This window comes from Saccostrea cucullata, unplaced genomic scaffold (assembly GCF_032062105.1).
Source record: "Saccostrea cucullata isolate Sc308-1 unplaced genomic scaffold, CSIRO_AGI_Scuc_v1 ctg1238, whole genome shotgun sequence".
NCBI lineage: Eukaryota > Metazoa > Mollusca > Bivalvia > Ostreida > Ostreidae > Saccostrea > Saccostrea cuccullata.
The window spans coordinates 231752-251826 of record NW_026927401.1 but is presented as its reverse complement, the minus strand read 5'-3'; the positions used below and the strand labels follow the sequence as shown (position 1 = coordinate 251826).

At 33.2% G+C, this 20075-nt stretch overlaps 1 protein-coding gene across 1 annotated transcript in view; it reads right to left on the bottom strand.

Moving 5' to 3' along the window:
• Positions 1 to 19780, bottom strand: part of LOC134274367 (uncharacterized) — a 30456-nt gene extending 10676 nt beyond the window's left edge. Inside the window, exons 1-3 of the mRNA XM_062756649.1 lie at positions 19685 to 19780; positions 2091 to 2243; positions 988 to 1026 (exon numbers count right to left, since the gene is read on the bottom strand). Coding sequence (XP_062612633.1) covers positions 988 to 1026; positions 2091 to 2243; positions 19685 to 19742 — 250 coding nt within the window. The 5' untranslated portion in view covers positions 19743 to 19780. The remainder of the gene's footprint in view (positions 1 to 987; positions 1027 to 2090; positions 2244 to 19684) is intronic.
• Between the last annotated feature and the right edge of the window lie 295 nt (positions 19781 to 20075).

The following is a 20075-nucleotide window of genomic DNA, read 5'->3' as shown; positions in this document are numbered from 1 at the left end:
CACATCCTGTTTGGTTGAAAAACAAGGGAGTTATAGCCATTTCAAGTTTTGACCAATCAGATTGCAGCACACGTGTATGCGCGTGATTTCATAAATATTTTTCTGAATAATATCGTAAGATATCTTAATGTATGACTATGTTTTAAATTTCAAAGCATTTCATCAAAAAACAAATGAGATATAGCCATTTAAAGTTTCAGCCAATCAAATTGCAGCACACATGCATGCGCGTGATTTCATGAAAAATTTTTTATATCATATTGTAGGATATCTTAATGCATGACTACGTTTTAAATTTCAAAGCATTTTGTCAAAAAATAAAGGATATATAGCCATTTAAAGTTTCAGCCAATCAGATTACAGCACACGTGCATGCGCGTGATTTAATGAAATTTTTTATATATCATATTGTAGGATATCTTAATGCATGACTATGTTTAAAATTTGAAAGGGTTTCATCAAAAAACAAAAGAGATATTGAGATTTTAGTTTCAGCCAATCAGAGCAAAGCGCACGTGCACGCGCGTGAGTTCGGTCTAATTTGACAGTGTCATTATATTAACAATATTAATATATCCTCATGTAATGAGTTTCGAAGCATTTCATCAAAAAATGTAAAAGTTATGGCTATATTAAGTATATCAGTCATTTAACTCACTTCACGCGCCCGCACGTGCAGGCGTATGCGCGCAAAATGACCTTCGTTCAGCACATCTACACAACACACCTATTAACCCTAAAAAGGTTTTAACTTAGTTGGGTGAACAGTTTCTGAGAACACTTCCGGACAAAAAAAGTCCGGAGAAGAAATAAGAAGAAAAAAAAATAATAATAATAATAAGAAACAGAGTAAAAACAATATGTTCCCCAACTTCGTTTGGGGAACATAATAATAATAATAATAATAATAATAAGAAACCGAGTAAAAACAATATGTTCCCAAACTCCGTTTGGGGAACATAACGAGGGGGGACTTAAATGACTTACCTGAAAAAGTACTGTGAGAAGGATCCATAGCTACGAATTCTGTAATGAGTGAATTATAGTGGGTAAGAAATTATATCTCTGTTTGTATACAATTTTTATTTTATTCTATAAATTTAACGACCATGTTACATTTGTGTCAATAACATTCTCTAAAGTAATATTTATATATTTAGATTATATGCAAATGACGTAGACATTTTACACAGCACACAGGCATCGAAACCCCGGGGAGGGGGATGCTAAGCCCCCTCATTTTTGTAAATGTACACATAATATAGGTATTGAACATTGGGCGTAGGTTAGCCCCCCCCCCTTCCCCTACACACACACCCTCTCACACACATATATACACACACTTTCAACAGGCACGTTACAGCGTTATGAAAGAAGGGTAAATGGTAGTGTTTGAAAGAAATTGCTACTGAGAGTTCGATCCTTCTTGCTACCCCCACCCCGATGAGATAGGATTTTCGTATTTGGACACATTTCAATTTTTTTTGTCTTGTCAAGTTTCCGACGCCAATGTTCTAAAAAATATCAGAAAAGGAAACACTTACGTTGTGAATACCATGGGCTGTTACAAGGTGTGTATTCTGACCCTATATAAAATGCATTTAAAATTTTAAATAAAAACAAATTTTGCATTGTACTTGTAAAGTTATATATTGCATTGTACTTGTAAAGTTTAATAAATTTTGATCCTAAACAAAATGCTTATATGCCCCTAAAAATCTTTATTCATTATAAATGACCTTCGTTTCAACACATTGAAAAGGATCGAAAAACCTATAATCTATGTTCAACAACTTTCATAATACATGTATATGTTATATAAATATATAAGTCCCCTACTTATGTTTCACTAATGGATATCTTTTTATCACGTTATTATATACCTAAAACTTGGAATCCATTTCACGATAAATAATCCATTTTCTATCGCTTAGAAAAAAGCTGTAAAAACGTTTTTTTTTATTATACATAACTAAAAACTAGTTCTAAACCTTTTAGAATTCATTACAAGACTTTAATTCATCTACATCTACAAAAAAAACTATCTTCAGTAAGATACTTATACTAGTCTATTAGAATTAAATGCATACCTGTACAGGTACAGAGTTTACTGAACGATGTTAGTGTAGGTTCGATGGTTTTAGCGATTGATAAATTAGTTTTTCTCCATTCACCATTTTTACAGAAACAAAATTCCGTATCGTCACATCTTCCGGCGATGTCACCTACGGAACAACCATCAGCTGTGAATACAAAATATCAGGGGAAAGTTTAAAACTCTCTAACGGAATAAAGAACAATCCAAAAGCTTTTACATGATGTGTACGAGGGATGTTCAATAAATAATGTCCTGGGGCCCGTTTCACAAAACTATCTTATGACTACGATCTGTCTTAAAACCGAAAATTATCGTAAGATTGCACCATAACCGTTTCACAAAACTGTCATATCTTATGATAATCTTAAGATCTATCATAATCTTAAGACAACTAGATACATGTCTAAGTCTAAAGTGAAACTTGCGACAATATGTATTTTGGCTAAAAACCATAGGATTTTTAAAGAAAACGGTTTTAAGAGATAGAAAAATCCTTTGGACTATACGATATACGGCCATTCAGAACAATGACACCACCTCCCAACCCCAACCCCCAATAATTTGCCAAATAATATACGATAGAAAAAAGAAAATGTGCATAATCTATGTTTTTCCACTTTATTCATTTCAAGACATGTTTCTTTGGTTGTGACCCTCCCAACTAAAATTCCAACACACCCCCCCCCCCCCCAAATAAAAAAACCAAATGCTTCTTAGGTCCATGTGCTTTTTTAGTTAATGAATTTTAATATAATTTATTTTGTTACATTGCGGCAGACAATATATAAAAAGTTTTTATTTGTTTCTTATTGACCTGATTTAATTTCAAAGCAAACATTTCATTCAGTCGTACAAAATTACCGGTAGATGAAAATCAAATAGTTTAATTTCTGAGGTACTCTTATTAATCAATCGGAATGTTTATGACTATTAAACATGCTGTAATATTTGATGCTGTATGTACATGCTTTCTTTATGTTTTTTCTATAACAGTATTGAAATCGCAAAATTTTGATTGGAAATTTTTCTTTCGTTTCTCTTCTACATCTGTTTGCATTGATATTTTGTTGCAGTAATTGAAGCGTTTCAAAGAAACGTACCTGCATCGAATTTATTTTATGAACGAACTTTGAACAAGATTTGGTGTTTCAAAAGGAATCATTGTTAAAATCGTTCATTATTTGCAAAGCGTCAGATACACTAGTGGTTTTAATTTAACGTAATCACATGTATTTTGACAGAAACTACTACATGTATTTCCTGAGCAAAAATATATTTAAGCAAATTTTATTTATTAATTTATTGTAATGAAATTAATTCAAATTTAATTTTAATTATCCCCTCCCTTTCTGAGCACAAACACAAAGTACATTAATTTGATGCATTAAAATGTTGTTTTTTTTTCGAGAGTATATATCTGCAAAAGAAACTCTATATATGAGACACACATTATTTAAAATAAAATTGAAGAAATACTTCGTGAAATAATATTTTTAAAAAATCCCTGTGGTATTGAAATATGTAATTTGTCTTAAGACTTGTCTTAAGATTTCTAATATTTAAGATAGTTTTGTGAAACAGCAGTGACAAATCTTATGATTGTCATAAGTCAGATCTTTTAAGATGATCGTAAGATCTATCGAAGGACAATTCTTATGATAGTTCTGTGAAACGCGGCCCTGAACTGTATGACATACAATACAGATATCATATGACATTAAACTCGAATTTCTCTCATAATTGAATCTTTAATGAATTTATAACAGTTTATGTGACCACTTTTCATCACATAGTTTAATTGTGAGAAGCTAGGAAACAAGGGCTGTTCGAGACACTGCATTATAAATGAATGGTAAAGAATCGGTAAACTAGAGTGAAAATAAATGCTTCATCAAAGCTGCTGTAAAACTTGTTAAAAATCCCAAATAAATATTCACTGAAATATGTGATATTTACAGCAACCAATGCCTGTTTTATAGACATATGAGCAAGTGGAATTCAATGATAAAAAAAATAAATAATGGGCATAAAAAAATGGGTACGGTCCTTGCCAACAAAAGAATTATAACAACTTATGTAATGTTTGCCAAATTTCAACAAATAATACTTGATGATGTTGGATTGACTTTTAGACACATAGCAAATTTGATAGACATCACATCGGGAGTAGTTTACACTTTTTAAAAGAAACGTTTGACGGTGAAAAAGCTTAGTACTCAAAGGTCACCCTATATTTAAAAAAATAAGTGAAAACGACAGCGTGTACTAATGTCTTAACATTAAAAAAAATATCAGTAATTGGAATTATCCAGGTTTTTTGATATTCAAACAGATAATGAAACTTGAATCTATTGCGTAAAATCATCAAAACAAAATTTACCATAAGATGTACTTGACAAAAACAGCGAAGTTCTGGCGAGAGCAAAGAATTGCAAGAGCACAAAGAAAGATTAATATGCAATCCTCTTAAATATTAGTGGTATTGTTAATCAAATATATATTCATGGAGACAGTTTAATTTCTGGAGGAGTCTAGAAAGCAAATTGTTTGCAAAAAATTCGAAAGGTTTACTAGAGAAAGGACCCAGAATCGGGAATCCACTACATTAAATTTTTTCTTCCAAACCCGTACGCCCTGAAGAGAAAAGAGATTTTCGGGATAAATAGATGGCTAATATTTTTTCACATTAACATTAACTTAATCCGTTTGACTTTTTTCTATTTCTAAACTTAAAAAAAACACCTTTAATAAGGAAGGAAAAAGTCCAGGAAATCATTGGATCTGCCATTTTCCAGTATACTAAGGGTCATACCCAAAAATGAGTTTTAAAAACAATCAGAAATTGAATAAAATATGTTACGGATATGTATTTTAATTAAAAGAGATTTATAAGTAAAATAATGAAGACTGAATCATTGAAAAGCGTCTTTTGCTTCTTTCCGAGCACCGAGGACATTATCTATTGAACAGCCCTCGTAATCGGCTAGACTCATCGTAAACTAAGAGAGCATTCAAACTATACTGACAAATTGGTTAAACCTGGCATGTCATGGAAACAATATACCTTCTATTTCCTTTGCCTGTAATTTTCAAATTCTTTTATTATACTAACAACAACAACAAATAATATAAATTCAGTATCAAATAAAGAAATTTTATATCTTTCTAGTATTACAATATTAATAATTGTGATATTTTAAAGTACTAAATGTTGAATTTTATTAGTAAAACATTTGTTTTTCTCCAATGAAAAAATATTCATAAGAAATAAATCTCTTGAAAACATATGTATTCCATTCTTACAACTACATTTAACATTGTGTGATTCTGACTCTGGAAGCAGTGCTTTTATATGATTTATATCATGAATTTGACACTAAATTTCGTTTTCTTACTTTTTATTTTATGTTTTGATAATTAATAATTACTTTTTATCGTCTCTGTGAAAGTTTCCTCAGATGATGATCTGACTTAGAAATCAATTCTGAAAAAAGCAGCGCTTCATACCTCATACCATTTTCTATTTGTAGCTAATGCTATAGCTCTTGATGAAAATCAATGTTGGGAAATTTAAAAAAAAAAGTGAAATTTAGAGCAGAGGGTTATTTAATGCAATTGCTATGGACGCGGATGTCATTCTATGACTGTGTAAACAGATAATCTTTTGTTTTAGAAGAAAAAAAGAACTCAAAAGTGATTTAACTCAATATTTTTGTCCCTGCCGCTGTCGGCAGGGGATGCTCACTCCTCCATGGCACCTGATCCAACCTCAGATGTTTTAAAGGTTTGTATTTGCTCTGCTCTTATTTTGTGTCTTGTTTTATGGACTTTTGAGCTTGAATACCCCGTGTTATCTCCATATAATTATTTCATTGAACCTCAGCTTAAAAAAATTAATGAATATTTAATTATGTATATCGAGGAAATAATTCGCTGAAGTAGCCGATATTTGATATAACATATTCAAACCTCATCACTAATTAGGTATACCAACACTTATCTTTAGAACTTTTTTTGGTTAAAACAATATTTTTCTGAACGTAATTTGACAGACAGAATCATCGATTAATCATTGTGCAAATTTTCTGGTCTAGGATATGATCAATGAGTAAAACCATGGCCCAGTAAAGTGATATTGCAGACTACAAATTACATGTATACAGGATCTATTTATTTCATAGAGGATAAAAGAATTTGCACAAGTGCAACAATTTATATCTTTGTTTTCAATGCTGTTAAACCACTAACAAAGATTGCATTATTTTTTGGCATGAAAACTCGCCGAATTTTTTTGCTCATTATGTGAAAAAGCAACCCTGCTCAAAATAATAATAAAATATGACATTGGTAACTATGATTTTTAGGTAGGAGTATACACGTAATTAGCAATAACGATTTCATTTCGTTAAGAAGAGGTTCATATCCTTTGTCTCTTCTCTAGGTTAATATTGTTATAAGGATGTCTTTAAGGCACCTTATAGTCAATTTTTGTTGCATAGATACAGAATATATAATAAATCTGCTGCTGAATTTGAGTATAGATCAAAATATTGAACTTTCCGTTCTTTGTAGAAATAGATACCTTACAAATTAGTATGAAAACTTCGTCCAGTCTTCGACAAATGAACTGTATTTTACAAATAAGGCCATTGTATCGGCTCTTGACACTGAATTGACGACGGATTTCCATGTCATCATGACAACGAGGAAACGGGGGTGGGGGGGGGGGGTGACCAGTCGGCAGGGGATGCTCACTCCTCCTTCACTCCTCCTGGCATTTTATTCCACGTGTGATGTTTTGGAGGTTATCAAATAAAAATGAACCCTCGACATGTCTCAATATCGAACAGCTGTCGAAGGCCACAGCAAGATTGTTTTCAAGTTCTAGTGTTTAATTAAGTTTTGCCTCTCGAAAAATACAAATACAGGTCTGCTTATGATGGGTCCTACAATTAGAATCTACGGAATTTAAGTAGATGCCCGTTCTCTAAAGATTGCACGATTTTTCAAAATAAGAAATTCGAGCATCTTTTTGAAATCAACTTCGGTGTACTTGTCTAATCAGAGTATGCTTGTTGACCAATGACAATATATGGAAATTCGCAAGGTTCATCTAACGATTACACTGCTTCCCTATCCTCTAGATGTATTAAGTTACGTGTATGCATCGTTTGAATATCAGTGTATCAAAAATGCTTGAAATTATGATAAAGTTAATATAATCCCACACTGAGACTCTAATTCTTCATCGGAAAACATTACCTTTAAAATTTTTGTGAGGGACGTATTGATAAAGATTTTCATTCATAAGGTGTACCTGTGAAATTTAATTTGCCTGATTTGATTTGATGTGCAATATTTTTTTTTCAAAACCTGAAGAAGTACAACAGAGTCAAATGACAGGTGAGCGTTTTGGGCCTATTGTTGGTATAGTGTCTATAGATGACACATTATACTATTTGCAACTGCCGCCAATAAGGCGCAATTTTATGATCGTTTATTTTTCTAATATATCTATAACATGTCCTTGTACCACGTGGAATCAAAATATTGATTCCAGAATGATATTGATACATTATGTTAAAATATAGAGGGGCAACTAATTTTTTTTTTTTGCACAAAAAATATTTAGAGTCGTATTTCAAAAAGGAACAAATGTATTGAGTACTAAGTATGTTCTCGAGAATTAATTTTCCTCTGCTGATATTGAATTTTCATGCAAGATAGTTGAGGCGACATAAACATCGATTTAGAAATAGATTTTCTAGGAACTGATACGTACCATTTTTTCTAACCCCTGGATAGCCCAGCATGTTAAGAGTGGAATTCCAGGTGGAAATTCTGAACCTTTTACGATATTACATTTTACAATTACTATTTATGCATACATATATGTAAATTAAATGGACCGTTTTAGTTTATTTGATTTACTATCCAGTATTTGATTTGATGTGACATTTGCACAATAGTCTATAATTGTACATTCATTACATAACATATTTTATGTACCTTTCATTACCTCAGAAGCTTTAGCATATGTTTTGTATTTAAAATAAAGAAAACATGCATCTGTGATGTTATTATATGATTTAAATATAAGTTAAATTTGAACAAAACCATTTCTGGATATCTTCTCTTGTTTCTGAAAAGCAAATAAATTTTAACCGAAAATCATAGCAGGAGTTTTGAAAATTCTTTAAATCTTATTTCTACGAGTAAATAAAGCGTAAAATCTCGAGAAAGTATCAATTTTTAGTTAAAAAAAGAAGCAATAGAATGGACCCAAAATATTTTATTTGACAGAACGTCTGACAGTGTATCTTCTACATACATAGACCGCCTTTTAAAATAGGATAGGGAAAAAAGGGAAAAAAAATCAATTGGCATGTGATAAAAGTATTCCACATCAGGAGTTCTACCCATAGGAATAAGTGATCTGATCATAACATGATCTACACTGTGAATAGTAAAATTAAGTCTGGTACAAACAGCCATGTACACATGAAGTATAGAAATTTAAGAAACTGGATGAAAACCGCTTCCAGGAAGATCGTAACATAAAGGATACTTGGAACGACTTTACTTTACCGGTCCCAAGAAAAACGCGCTAAAATGTAGTGTCGCCGAACGCGACTTCACTATATATGAGATCGCGTGAGCGATCGAAAAAAATTTAAATATGAGGTTTTTTAGCCTTTTGACCCCAAAATCGAATTCTACGGTTAAAAGTTTAGTTTAAAACTTCGTTTTTAAACGAAGTTATTAACTTCGTTCTCTGAAAAAAAAAACAAAACAAATATTGTTTATTCATGAAAAAAAATCGTCAAAGAATAATTCTGAACGAAGTGCGTGTGGCGCATGCTTAGTGTCATTTCTTTCGGACTTAGCCATTCTTCCATGTAAACAAAAGAACGAAATGTCTTCAAAGCTGAATTATATGATCTTGGAAAAATCTAGAAACACCTGAATTTCTTAACTTATGTAAAAGAACGAGTTACTAACCCTAATCCATCGGATGGTATGCAGGGACTAAGACGTTTAGACGAAATCTCCCCAGTAGATGCTAAATTAACCCTAATCAGTCGAATAATGTGCGAGGACTAGCCCTAATACCGCGGATGGATGCAAGACTAACCCTAATCAGTCGAATACTAGTGCAAGGACTAACCCTAATCTCTCAGGTGGGTGCAAGACTAACCCTAATCGGTCGAATAGTGTGCAAATTTAACCCATTTCAGTTGAGTGACGTAAATGTTACGTCATAGTCCAATGAGCGCGAGGATCAAGTCTACCCGGATACTTAAGTCTAGGACCATTCTTATGTAGGACTTAAGTACAGTCTTAAGCTTAAGACCGTAACTAGAAGCATGCTTAAACCCCTGTCACACCGGGGCTGCATCCTCTTGGCGACTGCACGGCGCCCTCAAAAAATGCAAAACGCCGAGGTGATCGCAGTAGTCTCCTACAGCGCCGTGACAACGCAGCGAGATCTCCACTGAACGCCGTAGAGTCGCGTAGGGTCTCCTAGAACCCCATGGGACGGCGATCATTTTGGTCATGCACAAATTACGAGCCGTGTGACCGCGGTCTGATAAGAACGCAGTAGAAACGTAGTATGATCGCCGAAGCAGCGTAGTGAGATCTCCAACAACGTAGTGGGAGCTCCGCACGAACGCCTTGAAGATGCATATGATCGCGGCATGAACTCAAGGATAGTAGACTGCGCTTCCACGGAGACCTCACGGAGATGTTGCGGAGTCCTTGGAGATGTCACTGCGTTTCTATCGCGTTTGACGGCGCTTCTAATGAGATTTATCGTCTTGGGATTTTTTCGACTACGATTAAGGCCCTGTCACACCAACTGCTTCACACGGAGTCATTACGGCGTTGTTAGATTTTTAAAATCGCCGTGGAATCGCAGGGAAATTGCACAAATTTCTGTTAATTTTTCACAATATGAAGATGTCACGGCGTTCTTACGGCGACGGACGCGATTCTACGGCGATCTAACGGCGTTCTACTGCGTTCCCACGGAGGTCTCTCAGAGATTGACTGCGCTTCCGCGGAGTTTTCACGACGCGTAAGGAGTTTTCACCTCGTGTTCACGGCGTTCTCACTGCGCTGGCTGCGTTCACAATGCGTTCTATACTCATTGATATATATTTAGAAGGAATGCAACACATTTTTGTTTAAAGATTCAAGTTACACGATGAAAAGACTTCTAATCATGCCAAGAAATATTAATAATCGAAAATGTTCTATATTTAAATAATTTATTACTAAATTATTAATAGTTTTATGAATAAACTCCTTTTCTTTCAATTTAATCGGTTCAGTTGTGTTGTTAGATTTTCTTTATTTTATTTTTAATGTAAAAAAAAAATAAACACACCGAAAAGTTTTCTACAAATTTTAATTGAAACAACAGAACAAGTGCTTGTGTAATTTTCTCTTCCATTTTTTCCACATAAATGCTCCTAGTGCAACAAATACGTTTAAATTATAGCTGATCAAATATGATCCCATTGCTCTTGTTTTGTGAGGTGGCTGACAACGCTCTAACAACGCCGTGAAAGCGTATTATGATCGCCAACGGACGCTGTAGAAACGCCGTGGGAGCGCAATGACCGCAGTGACAACTCCGTGCTGTCGCCGTGTAATCGCAGCCGAAAAATCACAAGACGATAAATCTCATTAGAAGCGCCGTAAAAACGCGATAGAAACGTAGTGACATCTCCAAGGACTCCGCGACATCTCCGTGGGGTCTCCGTGGAAGCACAGTCTACTATCACTGCGTTCATGCCGCGATCATGTGCGACTTCATGGCGTTTATACGGAGCTCCTACTACGTTGTTGGAGATCTCACCGCGCTGCTACGGCGATCATACTACGTTTCTACTGCGTTCTTATCAGACCGCGATCACACGGCGCGTACTTTGTACATGCTCAAAGTGATCGCCGTCCCCTGGCGTTCTTGGAGACACTACGCGACCCTACGGCGTTCAGTGGAGATCTCGCCGCGTTGTCACGGCGCTGTAGGAGACTCTACTGCGATCACCTCGGCGTTTTGCATTTTTTGAGGACGCCGTGCAGGCGCAGCCCCGGTGTGACAGGGGTTTTACATAGAGACAGCACGGAGTTGTCACTGCGATCATTGCGCTCCCACGGCGTTTCTAAAGCGTCCGTTGGTGATCACAATGCGCTTTCACGGCGTTTTTAGAGCGTTGTCAGCCAGCTCACAAAACAAGAGCAATGGGATCATATTTGATAAGCAATATAATTCCAACGTATTTGTTGCACTATAGGAGCATTTAAGTGAAAAAAAAATGGAAGAGAAAATTACACTAAAACTTGTTATGTTGTTTCACTTGAATTTTGTAGAAAAATTTTCAGTGTGTCTATTTTTTTTACATTCTTAATAAAATCAAAGAAAATCTAAAAACACATATGAATCGATAAAATAAAAAAAGGAGTTTAATCATTAAACTATTAATAATTTATTACTAAATTATTTAGATAGAAAATTTTTAATTATTAAGAATGTTTCTTGGCATGATTAGAAGTCTTTTCATTGTGTAACTTGAATCTTTAAACAAAAATGTTTACGTTCCTTCTGAATATATATCAATGAGTATAGAACGCATTGTGAACGTATTGTGAAGGCCGTGAACACGAGGTGAAAACTCCTAACTCACCGTGAAAACTCCGCGGAAGTGCAGTCAATCGCCGAGAGATCTCCGTGGGAACGCAGTAGAACGCCGTGAGATCGCCGTAGAATCGCATCCGTCGCCATAGGGACACCGTGACATCTTCATATAGTAAAAATTTTACAGAAATTTGTGCAATTTTCCTGCGATTCCACGGCGATTTCAAAAATTATGACTCCGTGTGAACGCAGCTTGGTGTTACAGGGCCTTTAGATTCGACAATCTTAGCAAAACTTAGGCGGTCGTTAGAGGTGACTTAAGTATGTCTTATTTTTTTATACACATATTTAAAAATATCAAAGGGTGAATTTCGACGTTTTAACATTCCTCTATTTATATCATGCAAAGAAAACGATTATACAATGATTGTATTTCTACTTAAGAGCGGCAGAAAAATTTTTCAAGGGGTGGGGGTTGTTGTTACTAATCTCTGATTCCAATATCTTTCTCAACATTTGCATGACATACGTGTTATTGTAGATTCAAGATTTTATTTTGCGGACGCTTTTTAAATACTTGTGGGACCTAGGTTAAAATCATTTATAATTATTTGTAATTAGAAGGTAGTAATCATAGATTTGTGTGTCAGAACTTCACTGTTAGAATATGAGATAAAATAGATTTTGAAAAACAGAAAATTTGTTTTGTACAGTTTCAATTTCAAGTACATGTAATTAGATGTTCAGTTTTCGTGCCATGTCTAAAAGAATGACAAAGCAAGTAAACATTGAATAAGAACAAAAGAATAACAACAGAAGACCAATGAATACATCGCAGCCTCGAGTGATAGAACAAAAGTCATGAATATACATTGAACACCTGCAAAATTATGAACATGTAATTATTTGGATTTTAATTTTTTAATATTAAGAATAATTTTAACAGAATTATCATACGAAATATAATGACCTTACTAAAATTTAAGAAAAGACGTCAATTTTGTACTTAATTAAAAAGTATTTAAGGTTATCCGATCCCCAGTTTCTGAAAACCAGGCATTGAGTAATTGAAAATGCTCACAAAGATGTCTCTAAATTCTCTAATTAAAATGTATTTACACATGGTGTTTCTTTTAACTTCATCTTTAAATTTAATCATATTATATAGGGAAAATTAGTAAGTCTCAAATAATTTTTCAGGAAATGCGATTTGAACTACCTACTGCATATTTTTAATTGATACTTGATCATGAAATACATTTTAGAATAAAAATCTTAGGTATCCAGGCTTTTAAAATAAAATTGCATGAATTTTACACTTATTTGGTACTTTACCTTCTCCTACTTACTTCCATCGTTTCATAATGCATAGTGTATGAAATGTTTCCTTTCAAAGAAAACACCGTAAATCACTTCTAATTTCAAATCATGCTTATAAACATTGGTAACTAAGGCTAAATTGAAAGAAATCAGATTTTTTTTAAAATATGCAAGTTTTACTTAATTTTATTAGGTACAAATGTCAACCTTTTTAATACCGTTTGTTAAAACTTAAAAGAACATTGAATCATACGTAGAGGCATAAAATGAAAATTGTTGCATGAAAAAAATTCAATTTCAAGCTTAATTTGAAGACTTTTTGAATGAAATTATAAATTAAAGAGTTATCCTTCCTGGCTGAGGATTGTATATCCTTAATTGAATATTTATTATCATGAAAGTATATACATTGAAAAAACTATCATGATTCAAGAGAACAATTGTGAACTTAAGTTTGACTTAGCTAAGACCTCGCTAAGTTCGTTTTATGTTACGGTTTAGGACATACTTAAATAGTACTTAAACTGGTCCTAGGATTATGCCTAAAACATAATTATTGTATATTTATTGCGAAGGGTGACTTATAGGTCCGATGGGCCTGGTGTTTCACATATATGTTTAATTGTATATTGAATGTTAAAAAATACTGTATACACATGTCACTATAATAAAATATTTACTTGCAAATTAATGATTTTAACGTAGGTCCCACAAGTATTTAAAAAGCTTCCGCAAAATAAAATCTTACTTACTTACATACTTATGACCCTACTAAAAAATACTTGGACACAGATTTGAAGTTAATATTTTCTCTATAATATTACGACTTATATATTTTAATAGCATTTCACACAAACTAAAAATCTTATTTCATTAAAAAGTTATTAAATCTTTATATTTTTTTGGCGGGTTTGATTGACACATCCTTGCACTTTCACAAATCTTAACTTTATTCTTAATCCTTAGGAAAAGTGGGAATTCTGATGTGAATTAATGACAAATATTAAAACTTAAATAAGAAGAATAATTTTATTCCGAGTTGAATGCTAGAAAGCAGAACTACTTCACAAGTATGTGTATGCAGATGATACCTCACAAGATGCAACTGATAAATCGTAGAAAACATAGAGTCAAAGATGTTGAAGATCTGCAATGGAATATATTTTGGATGGAGCAAAATAAAACTACGTCACAAGGATTATCAAAATGTCGAAAACTAAATTTAGTTGTAAATAACCATGTCATAGAATGTGTTTAAGAGTGTTTAAGAGTCAAAATTACTTGGTATTATTATTGATAAAACGTTGTCCTAGAAAAATCACAAGCACTTGTATGCAAGGTCTCTAAGAGAATTGGTATTTTAAGAAGAATAAGTAATTTTATTTCAATTGATGCATTGTTGAAGATTTTTCATACCACGATTTTCCCTCATTTTACATACTGTTGTACTACACTGTATAATGTGCAAAAGCTATTAATATTACAAAACGTGCTGCTAGGGTCATTTTGAACATCAGAAATATTCAAACGCCATCTTCTGTCATGTTTACAAAACTGAATTGGATGTCTCTATCAGATTACTTTATCTTTAGTCATTTTAGTTTATTAAGTATTATGTTGATTGATGCCTAATTATTTGAACGTTTTAAATTATCGGTATGTATCAGATGTTAGCCAAAGACAGACAAGAAATTCCAATTCAATTGTATGTACCCCGGGCAAAAACTGAGTACTATAAAAGATCTTTCGTTGTTTCAGGTAGCAATGTATGGAATGCACTGTGTGAAAACATAAGAAATTCGACAACTGTTGTATGTTATAAAAAGGAACTATCTTAGAAAGAAAGATATGGAGATAACGAACAGTATTCAATCTCAAAGTCCATAAAACAATACAAAATTAAAGCAGAACAAACAAGGACCCCCGACACATCAGAGGTGGGATCAGGTACCATGGAGGAGTGAGCATCCCCTGCCGACCGGTCACATCTGCCGTGTGCTCCTTGTCATGATCAGGAAATAACGGAAAAAATCCGTCGTCATTTCAGTGTATAAATAATTGACTAACAATTAGTATGGAAAACGTCAATCAGCATTTGACTCAATGATAAACTGTATTTGCTGACAAGGTCATTGTATCGACCATAGAACTTAAGAAATGATGACTTTAAACGAGACTGCTGATATTCTTGTTTCGTCAACTTGCTTGTCAATAATTTACCTCGTTTTAGAAATCATTCATACGTAGAGCATGCTCTTGCGTATCGAATCATCTGAGATATATATACTTCGTATGCAGGTGATGAAGGTATATTGCTGCATAAGTAAGGGAAGTTGACGATAGAAAAGTTAAAGTCATCACGTTTATCATATAGCTTGGTTGTTAGATTACCATTAGTGTCTTTTTCAAGTAAAATATCCAAGTATGAAACAGAAGTGTCGGACTCTGTGGTATCTTTTATATATCAACATGCGGCTTAATTTTGTTTAGTATTCTTTTATCTTAAATTTTAATTAAAAAAAATCTTTTATGCACTCCATTTTCTTTAAAACTGTATTTTACTAATACTTGTCTGTATGTATGTTATATTGTAGGACCATATTGAAAACTAGAATTGTTGTTAAAGTGTGTCATCCTGGCTAAATAAAGGCTGTATTATTATTATTATTATTATTAAGAAGTCTTTCAAGTGCTTTGTCTTTCTCTTGGTCAAAATTGATATCAGGATGTCTTCAAGGCAACTTTCAGTCAATTTTTGTTGCATGGGTATAAGAAATAAAATATATCTGCTTGTAGACCAATGACAACATATATGAAAATTGGCAAGGTTTATTCAAAACCGTTTACACTGCTTCTCGGTCCTCCAGATGTATCAAGATATGCATCGATTGATACTCCATCCAGATATGCTGAATATAGTAAATCAGTAAACAAAAATTTTGGTAAAGTTCATGCATGTATGCCCCACCCTTGGACACCAATTCTTTACCAGAGAACATCATTTTGAAAATTCTGTTTGAAGACGTATCAACAAAGATTATCATTCATAAGAAGTATACTTCATTTCTGCTCGTATATGTGCAATCATCCGCGTGGGTTTCCGTCGATGATCTGCAATATTTTTTCAAAACCTGAAGAAGTACAACAGAGTCAAGTGACAGGTGAGCGTTGTGATCCTATAGTTTGTATAGTTTCTGTGGATGACACATTAATATTTGCAACTGCCTTTTTTGTCAATAAGGCATAATTTTATGATCAAATTTATTTTTCTAATATCCAACACGTCCCTGTATGTACACGTGGAATCAAGATATTGATATTTAGGATGAAATTGATACATAATGTTTAAATATAGAGAATCATTTATTTCTTTACACAAAGAATATTTAGAGTCGTATTTCAAAAAGAACAAAATATATTGAATACTGTGCATGTTATCGAGAATTAATTTTCCTCTGCTTATATTGAATTTTCATGCGAGACTGATACGAACCATTTTTTCTACCCCCTGGATAGGGCAGCATGTTAAGAGTGGAATTCTAGGGGGAAATTCTAAATCTTTTAATAAATATTTATACATGCACATATGTAAATCAAATGGACCATTTTAAGTTTGTTTTACTATCCAGTATTTGATTTGATGTGACATTTGCACAATTAAGGAATGTTTTTTAAGTTTTGTGTGAGTTATTGGCGTGTGAATCACACAGTCTTGCTAGCGCGCTTCATGAAAATATGCCTACGTGCAAGTCTGTGTGATTCTCACACCAATAATTCACACTAAACTTAAAAACATTCCTTATATTTACATTTTACATGTTTGGAAGCAACTAGAATATACGTATTATTTGAATTTTTCGCTGCCCTATATCGTTTCACTTTTACTAACGTCGCTGCAGTCTCATTGTGACTTCACGTTAACGCGTGTCTCCGTGTATATTTCTACGCGTGAGTATACACGAAAATGATATTCAGATCAATTTCACTGTTTGCTTAGTAGAATACTACAGCGAATGTAAATATTAGTCTATTATTGCGTATTCATTACATAGCACATTTCATGTACCTTTAATTATCTCAGAAGCTTTAGTATATGTTTTGAATTTAAAATGAAGAAAAAAACGCGCAGCTTTGATATTATTATATGAAAGTAAAATATTAATAAATGATAATGAACAAATTCATTTTTGGATAAAAGCATATAAATTTTAACCGAAAATCGTAGCAGGAGTTTTAAAATTCTTTAAATCTTATTTTGTAAGAGTAAGTAAAGCGCAAAATCTCAAAAAAGTATCAATTTTTAGAATAGACCCAAAATATTATAGTTGATCGGACTTCTGACAGTTTAACACCTCTTTTTACATAGACATGCCGTCTTTTATTAAACGATAGGGAAAATGAAAAAAAAATCAATTGGCATGCACTTTTTAAGAGAGTTGTGACTTTTTATTTTCCCATAGCTGTACTTTTTGTAAAGTGAGAGGCTTATATTATCAATTAATAATCCAGGACATGTGCTGTAGAGTATTAAACACGCGATTAATAATGCGCTTATCTTTCAATGATCATTAATTACTGACATTTTTATTGCGCGTGAATCGAATGACAGGAAGTTATAGTTAGTTTCCTTTGATATGGTCTTTAAATGACAATTATTACGTCTGAATCAAGCAACAAGGGGATCTGTGTACTCACAATATATGCAAGCATCAGTAATTCTTAGATAATGAAACCTTGATCTTAAAGAATAGATGAAGGATATGGAGATAACGAACAGTATTCAATCTCAAAGTCCATAAAGCAATGCAAAATAAGAGCAGAGCATACACGGACCTCTGAAACACCAGAGGTGGGATCAGGTGCCATGGAATAGTCGTAGATTTAACCTTATTTTCCTCACATTCAAGATACATGTATTTGATTTCATTCACGAGGGTACGTCTTTTTTTAAGCACAAATTATCTGCATATTTGTCCTCATTGTCTTTGCTCAAGATAATATTCCATATAAGGAATTTAATTTTATTTACTACTTCTGACGAAACATTTCCAGTGCTATTAAAAGTTAATCAAAAACTTATAATAGTAAGCCATAAATTGTTTCGCCATCACTGCAGCTCAGTCGATTGAGCGCTCGCTCTGCCATTGGTAGGTCCTGTGTTCGAATCGCGACCGCGACTAACCTACGTCGATAAAAAACAGATAAATGTAACTTCGTATAGCGCTCAGCACTTTGAAGTGAATTTGGGGGTCTTTTGGATGAGACCGTAGAAAACGAGACCCCGTGTCACGCTTACCTCATTGATCAATGAACCTGAGTGCCGAGGAAAGGTCTTAATATGAAGCCCTTCACCCATAAATGATGACGTCTCTATATGACTGAAAAATTCTCGAACTGGAAGTGGTTGATTGATTGATTGTGTGCCTCTTGAGAATTTTTCACTCATATGGAGACGCCACCACTTGCCAGCTTTGCTCCAAAATTTACTTTGTTTAATAGACTTTTGAGCTTGAATTTCAGGAAATCTCGTCTTCAGTAAGCTATGTTCGATTTTTTATACTAGTATACAGGTACAGGTACTTTCTGATTATTTGATACCTAAAGATTTCAGCAATGCAGTGTATTTATTTTCATTCCAATCATCTCCATTTCATAATTATAAGAACGGAATCCGGAAATTTTCCTATCACTCTGACACAGCACATATGTACATTATAATTTTGTTCAATATCATTCTTATCACACTCAAGTTATTAAAAAAGATTACTTGGTAGTTTTTGGAGACAGGTCTTTCGAAAATCTGTTGGAATATTGACTCGCGCTAAGTGTGATCATTTTCCAGTCGATTTTCTCATTATTTTATGAAGAAAAATGTATCCAAAAAAATTAATTCAAACTCTTGCTGTGGTATTCTTCTTTTTGTACATAATATAATATTTTACGAATAGCTGATTTATTCGATACACGAGGGCGTATTGAGTAAAATCAGTGAACATAAAACTTAATAGCCGACAAGATGAACTACTCGGCACTCTTTTTGGGGTTTTATAAAAAAGGTATACAGAGGAAATAAAAAACCCCACAGATTAATTTCACCAATGCTCAATAAAATTCTGTCATACTATTCATTTGATCAGTTCAAGCGAGCAATGTCTTCATTATACATGAGTATATATGAATGAGACTATTTCAAACCAGTGCAAAATATTATAATTGTAATTGCATTAACTGTAAATGTAAGGAAAACCTCCATCCGGAATTTGTGTTAAAAGCTACCAAACCTTCCTTACGTCTGAATTATTTTTGCAAAAATAAAGAAATAAATAGTATAATTGTCTATCATATATGGTAGCAAGATGTAAAGAATTATTGCTTAAGTTTTGCGTTATATACCGATATCTGAAAAAACTATATAGTCCCCTCGGTTTCACCGGTAGGGGACTAATAACCCTCGTTGTTAATTGTTAAGTAAATACTAGAAGTAATGTTATCTGGACTTTTTAAATGCACTTCCATTATTGCTGCATTAATATCGAAGATTATTTTAAAATAATGTTCATAAAATCATCACTATAAATACCAACCTCATTTAATACTTATTTAGATTTGTATAAACTTACCAAATAAAACGTATAATTGTCCAAAGAGATATCCTATCGTAAGCTGAAGGATCTCCATTTTACACAACCTACATTGCTCTCTTGAGGAACTAGTTCCTGCAGAGGATAAAATACTTTTAAAATAAAGCTTTGGATGATATCGATTGAGTAATTTGGAATTCCATTCCGTTACGTTATTAATGACTGATTGTTTAGATAAACTGAAACACAAACTTATACTTTAAGATTATATGATTTTATGTGTCCATGATCATGTGGTCATCAAATTGTCTGGGTTTTTTTTTTATAACAAACTTTTTTGAAATAAATTTATTTAAGAAAGTAACAAGTATGAAGATAAATAACTGTGATTGATCTTTTAAAAACTTACACAACTACACAAATCATACAA